At 60.7% G+C, this 9,207-nt stretch overlaps 2 protein-coding genes and 1 pseudogene across 4 annotated transcripts; 2 read left to right on the forward strand and 1 right to left on the reverse strand.

Annotated features, from left to right (window-relative positions):
• Nucleotides 1-271: 271 nt before the first annotated feature.
• Nucleotides 272-1,894, forward strand: PAXX (PAXX non-homologous end joining factor). Of its 2 annotated transcripts, none has more exons than XM_017977513.4 (7): nt 272-412; nt 485-545; nt 768-817; nt 901-1,091; nt 1,191-1,259; nt 1,365-1,504; nt 1,602-1,894. In XM_017977513.4, the coding sequence occupies exons 1-7, from the start codon at nt 294-296 to the stop codon at nt 1,602-1,604; spliced, it is 633 nt and encodes a 210-aa protein (XP_017833002.1). In that variant the 5' UTR covers nt 272-293; the 3' UTR covers nt 1,605-1,894. The 2 variants fall into 2 exon arrangements, with proteins under 2 accessions (XP_017833002.1, XP_002743555.1); XM_002743509.6 differs by having other exon boundaries at nt 1,420-1,504.
• Nucleotides 1,895-2,482: 588 nt separating this feature from the next.
• Nucleotides 2,483-4,405, reverse strand: CLIC3 (chloride intracellular channel 3). Of its 2 annotated transcripts, XM_035263865.3 has the most exons (6): nt 4,352-4,405; nt 3,503-3,612; nt 3,298-3,423; nt 3,040-3,146; nt 2,786-2,961; nt 2,483-2,687 (listed from the first exon to the last, which is right to left on the reverse strand). In XM_035263865.3, exons 1-6 carry the CDS (start codon nt 4,382-4,384, stop codon nt 2,529-2,531), a joined length of 711 nt encoding a protein of 236 aa, XP_035119756.1. In that variant the 5' UTR covers nt 4,385-4,405; the 3' UTR covers nt 2,483-2,528. The 2 variants fall into 2 exon arrangements, with proteins under 2 accessions (XP_035119756.1, XP_035119749.1); XM_035263858.3 differs by having other exon boundaries at nt 2,786-3,146.
• LOC118151387 (uncharacterized) lies at nt 4,383-5,290 on the forward strand (annotated as a pseudogene).
• The last annotated feature ends 3,917 nt before the right edge of the window (nt 5,291-9,207 follow it).

The raw sequence follows: 9,207 nt of genomic DNA on the forward strand, positions 1-9,207 counted from the left end.
AGCCCAGGCCCGGCGAGGCCAGCACTATGGGCAGGGCCTCTGGAGCTCTGACTCGGAGCACCCTGCTCCGGCCCGCCGGGGGTACTAAACCCGCCTATAGTCGCCAGAATCTGGCGGGGCTACAGACAGGGACCTTTAATTCCGCCCCCCAGCCCCGCCTCGGTCCGGAGAAGCCCCGCGACAGGCCTACGCAGGCTCCGGAAGCTGTTCTTCTGCGCAGGCGCCCTGAGCCCGCAGCCCCGCCCCTCTCCGCGCCAAGCACCGCCCCGCCGGGTTCGCGCTCGCTGGCCGCCATGGAGCGGTGGTCACTGCCGCTCTGCACGCTGCCGCCCGGCGCCGGGCCGCCCCGCTTCGTGTGCTACTGCGAAGGGGAGGGAAGCGGAGAGGGAGACCGCGGCGGCTTCAGCCTGTAGTGAGTGCAGGTCGGTGGGGAGGTGGGGGTGCGGGGGGCTCCGCGGGGGGCCTGACAACAGCTCCCCCGCAGCGTGACCGACGCCGCGGAGCTTTGGAGCACCCACTTCACGCCGGACAGCCTGGCGGCCCTCGTGGGTAACTGGGCGCCTGGGCGGGTCCGGGAACCGCCACGCCCCTCCCTGCAGTCCAGGTCGTCTGTGGGGTGACCGACATCTGGGATTCCTGCCCGCCCTGTAGCTGCAGCCTTTACATTCACTAGGGGTCCCAAGTGGATCTGGGGTCGGGCAGCTTTCGGGTGCTCCCAGTGGGTCTCGGGTCCTAGGTACCTGGTGACAAGCCCCTGTGCTCTCTAGAAAGCTGGTTTTGGCCTGAGTGCGGCTGAGGACATCACGCCCCGGTTCAGGTGAGACCCAACCAGGGAGGGAGGGTGAGTGGGTGGGGAGCAGGAGGGTCTGGCCACAGCTCTCAGCCCCTCTCCTCTCCCAGGGCAGCCTGTGAGCAGCAAGCTGTGGCTCTGACCCTGCAGGAGGACAGAGCATCCCTCACCCTTTCAGGGGGGCCCTCGCCATTGGCCTTTGACCTCTCCAAGGTACCAGGTCCAGAGGCAGCCCCTAAGCTGCAGGCACTGACACTGGACCTGGCACAACGTGTGTGCAGCCTGGAGCGTCGCCTGGCAGGTAGGGTTGGGAGTGGGCACCTCATATTTTCATGAGGCTCCCCTGCGCTTGCCTCCTCTCCTGGCACTGAGCAGGGCTCCCATGGGCTTTCTTCCCCAGCTGCAGAAGAGACAGCTGCCAGCCCCAGGAAGAGCTCCCAGCCTACAGCGCCTCAGCTCTTCTTACCAGGTGAGGCATGTCCGCCTATGACTCAAGTAGGGCTGAGCTCTTGCTTCTGGAACTCGTTTCCCTGAACAAGCCTCACGCTCCAGAGTCTCTGTCTCTTTGGAGAAGGTTGTGGCTGGGATGCTGTCAGCTTCAGGAGCCACCCCCATCCCGTTTCTCCCAGACCCAGATCCCCAGAGAGGTGGCCCAGGACCTGGAGTCAAGAGGCGCTGTCCGGGGGAGTCTCTCATCAACCCTGGCTTCAAGAGGTACCCGCCCACCAGCCTCCCATACCGAGGGTCTAACACTGGACCCACCCCTTTCTCTACACCACAGTGCCATAGTGACACCCCTCTTCCCTCCCAGTAAGAAACCAGCCGGTGGCGTGGACTTTGATGATGCCTGAAGGTGCAGCACCAAGTGTGGCCCTGTGGGGTATCCACCTGAGGGGAGAGGACCCCATCAGAGACCCCACCACCACCTCCACCTGCTCATCTTGGGCCAGGACTAAGGCGGCTCCTCAAGTTCCTTCCCCATCAAATAAACGGCTCCTTTGGCTGGAGGCTCTGGTGGGGCTCTGGCTCCTGGCATTGGCCTAGGAAGGGATCAGAGTGCACACTCTGCACTCTGAGTGTGGAGCCACAGCATGTGAACAGATGCAGCAACGTCTCAGCTCCCTGGAGATTTCCTTGCTGGGCTGGAGGGAGGTAAGCTTTCTCAGACCTGTCCAGCTATCCCAGCCCTACCAGCCCAGGAGCCGAGAGGGGCACAGCCAGGCGGGGTCCGGGTCCGCAAGGCTTAGAACTCTGTTCCCACCCTCCCAGGCCACACCCAGGCAAGGCACAGAGTCCTGTAGGAGATGCCCACAGAACGTCCTGTGCAGATCCCAGACCTCCAAGATGCTGTGGAAGTGGCCCTGTGGGGAGGGGAGCGCCTGACCCTGGGACAAGATTGAGGAATGTAGCCAGCCCCCATCCACCTGGGGCACCCCGCCCCACCCCGGCCTGACTGGTTTGGGAGCCCAATCCGGTCCTGGTGATCCCTGAGGCCACCTGTTGCAGGAGACCTGGAGTCTGTGCACTTCTTAGCGTGGGGGATGGGACCCGCCCGATCCTGGCTCTCCTGCCCCTGTGGTTCTGGGCTATTCAGCTGAGTGTCCCACCATGGGGTTTGGGGTTGGGAAGCACCCCCAACTGGGGGCAGTGATCATGGGGCCTCTGGCTCCTCAGATGACAGGACACGCTCACTTCGGACAGAGATGCCTTTATCAGGCGGCAGGGGTGGGGCGGGGCGCTAGCGGGGGTGCACGGCGGGCCGGTAGGCGGCCAGTATCTCGGCGCTATGCGGACACGTGTACTTGAACTCCTTCTCCTGCAGCGCGCTGTCAAGGTAGTGGCGGACTCCCCGCAGCTCTGCGGGGATTGGCGCCTGGCGGAAGTGCGCGCACACGGTCTGTGGGCGGGTGGGGGTGGGGGGGGGCGCGGTCAGGACCTGCTGTTCCCAGCGTCCCGGGCCCCCTGGCGCTCGTCCTCCCCGCCCCCGCTGCTCACGTCGACGATGTTCAGCTTGGGCAGCAGGCTGCAGTCCGCCAGCGTGAGCCGGTCGCCGTCCAGGAATCGGCGGCGGGACTCGCGCAGCTGCGGCTCCAGCGCCAGCTCATGCTCCAGGGGTGCGCGCAGGTAGCTGTCCAGCCTGGCGAGGGCGCGCAGTAGCTGCTGGTACAGGGCTGGGGGCGGCGGCGCAGTGAGGACCCCGCCCAGGGCGCCCTCCCGCCTGCGCATCCAGCCCCTTGACCTCGCCTCACCTTCGTCCTGCGCCGGCACCGGGTTCTTGATGAACACGGAAAACTTGTGGAAAATGTCATTGCCGGCGGTGTTGGCCTCCCTGTACCGAGGGGCCAGGCTGGGGAAGCTGCGGGGATGTCGGGGTGAGAGACTCCATCAGACTGGCCGCAGCCCTGTCCTGGCCCCACAGTACCCCGAAGCGCTTTCCTGGGCTCTGTCCTGGGCGTGACCTCCCTGGGTCCTCCCCCTTAGTCCCCCCACCCTGCTCTGTCTCTCACTCGGGCGGCCCCAGCGTCTCCTCCAGAAAGTCCTGGATCTGCAGCGTGTCTGTCTTGGCCTCGCTGTCACAGAGCAGGATGGGCAACTGCGAGCCAGGGGCGAAGTCCTTCAGCACGTCTGGGGACCTGTGGGCAGCAGCGGGGTGGGAGGAGGCTGGCCCACTGGTGTGTGAGGCCAGGTAGGCGTCCCCAGGATGGGCCTCACCTGCGAGTGTCCACAGTGGTGAGAGTGAAGGGTACGCCCTTGAGGAGCAGGACCATGAAGAGCCGCTGGCAGGAGGGGCAGTGCCCCACGCTCTCCCCGTCCTCACTTGCCTGGGTGGGTGGAATGGGGGTCAGGGCTGGGAGCAGACCCAGGCATCCTGCCACCAGGCTGGGTGGGACCTGCCTCCCACTGCCAGCGGGACTGGAGGGACGCCAGGGCTCCAGCTTGGTCGGTGTGACTTCCAAGTGCCCAGTGAGGGCCCTTGACTGGGTCCCTAGGACGTGGGGAGGGACACAGAGCTGCTGGGAGCTTGGAGGCCTGGGGCGGGCCTGGGCCCTGGAGTCTTAGCAGAGCCTGGGCAGAGGTCCCAAAAGCTGGCTACAGGGGTGGGGTGGGCCCCACAAGCTGTTTTCTGAGTGATTCACCCACCAGACTGGGCACTGTGGCTGGCAGCTCATCAGCCCCCGCCCTGGTCCCTGATCTGAGAGCTGAGGGCCTGCCTGGCCCAGCACCCCGCATCCTGGAACACCCACCTACAGCTCCTGGCAGGCTCCACCACTGGCAGCCTGGTTGGCACCTTCCCACCAAGGGGCCCTCCCCCAGGAGACTGGGCTGGAAACAGGACCAAGGCCGCTGGACCCCTCTCTGGGTGACTCTCTGGGTCCTTCTTCCCCTGGCTGTCCCACTTTACACTTTACTTAGCCTCTGTAGGGCTGAGTCCCCTTAGCCACCCACAGGAAGGGGTCAGACATTACTGGGGAGGCCCAACCCCCAGCCTGTCCCAGAAAGCAAAACCCAGAAGAGTATCCGCTCCCAGACACCCTCCCTACAGCTCAGTTTGCCCTGCACCTTGACAAACAGCTGGAGCTTGGTCTCTGCCATGGTGGGAGCTGCCGCGGTCAGGCGCGGGTGGAGACCTGGGGAGCTTTTTATATCTCTCTGTGAGCCCCGCCCTCCCTGGCCTAGGGGCCCGCCCCGTGGAGCCACCTAGGCGGGCAGATGAAGCTGCCCAGGGTTCAGAGCCGGTTGTCTGAGCAACGCCAGCCTGACCCTGGGGTGTCTGAGCCTGAGGGTGTGACCTCTGGGGGAATGATGTAGGGGGCTGCCCTGTACCTGAGGCTGATGCACACCCAGAGGTCCGCCCACCTGGCACTGAGTGTGCTGGGAGCCGGCGTGATGGATGGAAACCAGTGGGCGGGGCATGGGGAGAGCCTACAGACCAGAAGGGTGTAGGGGGTATCACCTGGGGAGGGGTGGCTTTGTTTCAGGACCACCCCCACCATGAACCCAAATCAGGACCTACCCTATGGCTGTTCCCTGGGCAAATACTCCTGGTCAGGGCCCCTAGCCCAGAAAGCCGGGGGTGGGGTGGGCAGGAGAAATGACCCGACCAGCCTAGCTTCTTCAGTTTCCCGGTCTGCAGCATCAAGGCATTGCAGGGATGATAAGCCCACCTGGAGGAGCCGCCCCTTCCCACTGACTGAGTTGTCAGGCAGGCCCTCGCCACTCAGGGTGGGGCTCGAATTCCAGACCTGCCTGCAACAGGGCGGGGGGTGGGGGGACAGCCTGGCTTTGGTGTTTGGCTGGCAGTGCAGGTCTCCACCCCACCTCCTGTCCCGCCCACTGGCACTCAGCGCAGGTTTCTTACCCCCACCCCTTAATCTTTTAAAAGAAGCAGCTGGAGGGGGTTAGAAGCCACAGGCTGCATGGCTGGAAGCAAGAGGCCAGAGGAGGTTGGTGGGCCGCAGGTGTGAGTCTGCTCTGGGCCTCCTGGTGTGACTGGAACCCACAGGTCAGTCTGGCCCTTTGGGGTCACCAGCTGTGCCTCCTGATGCTTTGGGGGGAAGCCCCAGGGAGGTACCCCAAGGGGAGACCCCACCCAGAGGCCAGGCGCCCCACAGGATTGGCCTGGCCACACTTTCCCCGGAGGTGTGGTGCCCCAGTGAGCCTGGACAGGGTGGTTGTGGTGGCATGGCTCACCTGCTCACCTCCCTAGGGCTTTGGTACAGGCCCCACCCTGTCCCCACGACCGCACTCCAGTGCTGTCCCAGCCAGCCCAGTCTGACCCCTCTGGATTCCACGATGGTCGGGGCTCAGTGCCATGGAGCCCTGGAAATACCATGTGGCTCCCCCATCGTTTGTCATCCTGAGCCCCAGCTCCCTGCAGAGCCTCAGTTTCCCTCCATTCTGCCTCCACCTCGATTGCAAGCCCTAGTTTTTCTCGACACTGGTGTTGGCTCCACTTGCTTCTTTCCTGAATCCTGGGCAGGCAAATGGCCACCCACGGAGAAGCCCCTGGACCCCCCAGCCCAGCTCTGCTGCCCTGGCACCCTGTGTCTTTAACACTGACAGACACACCCTCACAAATCCACAGGAAAAGCAATGGCACAGACAGAGGCCATGAACCAGTGGCTCAGAAGGAAAAAAAACACCAACAAGACACAGGAAGACCATTCACCTCACACCTGTTTCAGGAAACAAACCAAACCAATCCCGCTCATGGCTGCAGCGGCAGGAGCAGCCCGGTGTTCTGTGGGCGTGGCTGTGGACTGGGGAGCCGCGGTGGCCAACACTCCCCTCCTATGCCCTCACCCACTTGGGAATCAGTCCCATGGCTTGTTCAGTTTAATCAATTCATTCATTTATTTACTAGAAACAGGGTCCTGCTATGTTGCCTAGGTTGTCCCCACCTCTTGGGCTCAAGTGACTGGCCTGCCCTGACCTCCCGGCATGCTGGGTGACCCATAGGGTGAGCCACAGGGGTGACCCACCACACCCAGCCAGTTTCCCTGTGAAGGGCAAGTGAGTGCTGGCTGCCCCACTGTGTGGCATAGCTCTTTGACGTGGCTCCATGGCATAGCCACCACCCTGTCTATGGGACACTCTGGTTGTGTCCAGGGAGGAGGATAGAGAAGGTGGGTCCATGTGTGCCCACTGCAGGGAGGGCCTGAGACTAGGTGGTAAATGACCTGGCTGTCCCCTTAAATTTAAATTCATAGGCTGGAGTCCTAATCCCTAGTGCCTCCGAATGTGACTTTATATGGGCCTGGTGTGGTGGCTCACGCCTGTAATCCCAGCACTGTGGGAGGCCGAGGCGGGAGGATCACCTGAGGTCAGGAGTTCGAGACCAGCCTGGCCAACATGGTGAAACCCCATCTCTACTAAAAATATAAAATTAGCCGGGTGTGGTGGTACATGCCTGTAATCCCAGCTACTCAGGAGACCGAGGCAGGAGAATCCCTTGAACCCGGGAGGCGGAGTTACAGCAAGCTGAGATTGGTTGGTTTATCAAGTTAAAATGTGGTGAGTAGGATAGGCCCTAATCCACTATGACTGATGTCGGTGTAGACAGGTGAGTTTGGACACAGATGCACAGGGAGGGCCACGTGAAGATGCAGGCGGAAATCAGGGTGACGAAGTTGCGAGCCCAGGAGCCAAGCAGATGTTGCCAAGGCCCTGGGAGGAGGCAGCCCAGCCCGAGTGGCCGTCCCTGTGTCTGACCTTCAGGCTGCTGAGCAGTGAGCTTCTATTCACTGACGACAGTGGATTGTGAAGACAGAGTCTCGCCCTGTCGCCCAGGCTGGAGTGCAGTGTCTCGATCTCGGCTCACTGCAACCTCCACCTCCCTGGCTCAAGTGATTCTCCTGCCTCAGCCTCCTGAGTAGCTGGGATTACAGGAGTCTATCACCACACCTGGCTAATCTTTTGTATTTTTAGTAGAGATGGGGTTTCACCTTGTTGGCAAGGCTGTTCTCAAACTCCTGGCCTCAGGTGATCCACCTCGGCCTCCCAATGTCAGCTATTGTTTTAAACCCCTCACTTTGTGGCTGTTTGCATGGTAGTGCTAGGAAACTAAGAAAGTGGGGAAGAGCCAGGAAATTGAAGAAAATCAGCTTGTAAGAGCTGAAAAAAGACCCAAGGCGCCGTCTGGGAAGACCCCTGACAGGCAGAAACAGATTTTCAACCTTTGCTTCCTGTCTGTCCACGCTGTTTGCATTTTCTACCACAATTTCATAATATTTTGACGAAAAAGCAGTAATTCACAGCCACTAACCTTAAGTAGACCCGGGTTCCCCAGGCCAAGGGGTTATCTGTAAACCTCCCATACGCGGCAGCGGCCCCTGCTCCTGATTCATAGAGTCACCATCAGCAGGGCCAAGCGGAGGTCCTGGGGCTGCAGCTCTGGGAGTGACTGGTGGATTGAAACTCTGTCCCTCCCTGACACCCCTCCCTGAGGGCCCCTTCCAAGGGCTCTTTTTTTTTTAGACAGGGTTTTCCTCTGTTGTCCAGGCTGAAGTGCAGTGGCACAGTCAGAGCTCACTGCAGCCTCCACCTCCTGGGTTCGTGATCCTCCTGCCTTGGCCTGTGGCTACACACCCCAGCCGTATTTCAGCCACTCGGTCCTTTTCCTTTTTTTTTTTTAAGACAGTGTTTCGCTCTTGTTGCCCAGGCTAGAGTGCAATAGCGGGATCTTGGCTTACCACAACCTCTGACTCCTGGGTTCAAGCAATTCTCCTGCCTCAGCCTCCCAAGTAACTGGGACTACAGGTGTGTGCCACCATGACTGACTGGCTAATTTTTTATATTTTTAGTAGAGACGAGGTTTCATCCTGTTAGCCAGGATGGTCTCAATCTCCTGACCTCATGATCTGCCGGCCTCAGCCTCCCAAAGTGCTAGGATTACAGGTGTGAGCCACTGCACCTGGCCTGGGCAGTTCTGTTCTGAAGGGAGACACACAGCTGTGGGGGAGCCGGAGGGCTGGGGGCGGGTGTGCTGGTGGAAACCTGTGCAGAGCTTTCCCTGCTCTGTGCATGGAGAGGACCTAGAAGCAGGGAGGCCTCAGGGGCAGCATGCAGACCAGAGCTCAGATCCTGGTTCCAAAGCCCATCTCCCCTGGAAGGAACCAGGATTCTACTCTGGACTGTGTCCTCCCCAAAATCTGTGTTTTGAAAGCCTGGCCCCTGCCAGTGATGATATTAAGAAAGGGGCCTTTTGGGGGTGAGTAGGTCATGAGGGTGAAGCCCTTGTGAACAGGATCAGTGCCCTCATCAAAAGGACCCCTGAGAGCTCCCTTGATCTTTCTGCCACTTGAGGAGTCACACAACCCAGAAGGTCCCTCGCCAGAACCGGCTGTGCTGGTGCCCTGATTGTGGACCTCAGCCTCCAGAGCTGTGAGAAATGAACGCCACCCACCCAGGGGCCTTTGCACAGCAGCCCTGGTCGGACTGAGGCAGACTCAGAGAGATGCTGGTTCCAGGTGTGGTGCAGGGAAGGTAGGGACACACTCAAAGCACGTCAGGGGCTAAGAGGACACAGAAGCCATGCTGGAGGGCACCCGCTGGCCAGAGCTCAGGCAATCCAAGCACATGACGACAGTGGATTGTGTGTTACAAATGGTTAAAATGATCAGTTTGCATAGATTTTACCACCACCAAAACATTTTAAAAGAGCCAGATGCGGTGGCCCACACCTGTAATCCCAACACTCTGGGAGGCCGAGGTGGGAGGAACCCTGAGCTCGGGGGTTCAAGACCTACCTGGGCAATATAGCAAGACCCTGTATCTACAAAAATAAAAATTAGCACATGTCTGTAGGAGACTGAGGGAGGAGGATCACTTGAGCCCAGGAGTTGGAGGCTGCAGTAAGCTATGATTGCACCACCTCACTCCAGCCTGGGCAACAGAGCAAGACCCTGTCTCAAAAT

This window comes from Callithrix jacchus, chromosome 1 (assembly GCF_049354715.1).
Source record: "Callithrix jacchus isolate 240 chromosome 1, calJac240_pri, whole genome shotgun sequence".
Lineage (NCBI taxonomy): Eukaryota > Metazoa > Chordata > Mammalia > Primates > Cebidae > Callithrix > Callithrix jacchus.

Coding starts and splice junctions, on each gene's coding strand:
- PAXX (XM_017977513.4), top strand. CDS start 294: ATGGAGCGGTGGTCACTGCCGCTCTGCACGCTGCCGCCCGGCGCCGGG. Junction 413..484: donor CGCGGCGGCTTCAGCCTGTA/GTGAGTGCAGGT, acceptor GCTCCCCCGCAG/CGTGACCGACGCCGCGGAGC. Junction 546..767: donor CGGACAGCCTGGCGGCCCTC/GTGGGTAACTGG, acceptor TGTGCTCTCTAG/AAAGCTGGTTTTGGCCTGAG.
- CLIC3 (XM_035263858.3), bottom strand. CDS start 4,384: ATGGCAGAGACCAAGCTCCAGCTGTTTGTCAAG. Junction 3,613..4,351: donor AGCTCCAGCTGTTTGTCAAG/GTGCAGGGCAAA, acceptor CCACCCACCCAG/GCAAGTGAGGACGGGGAGAG. Junction 3,147..3,297: donor GAGACGCTGGGGCCGCCCGA/GTGAGAGACAGA, acceptor ACATCCCCGCAG/CTTCCCCAGCCTGGCCCCTC.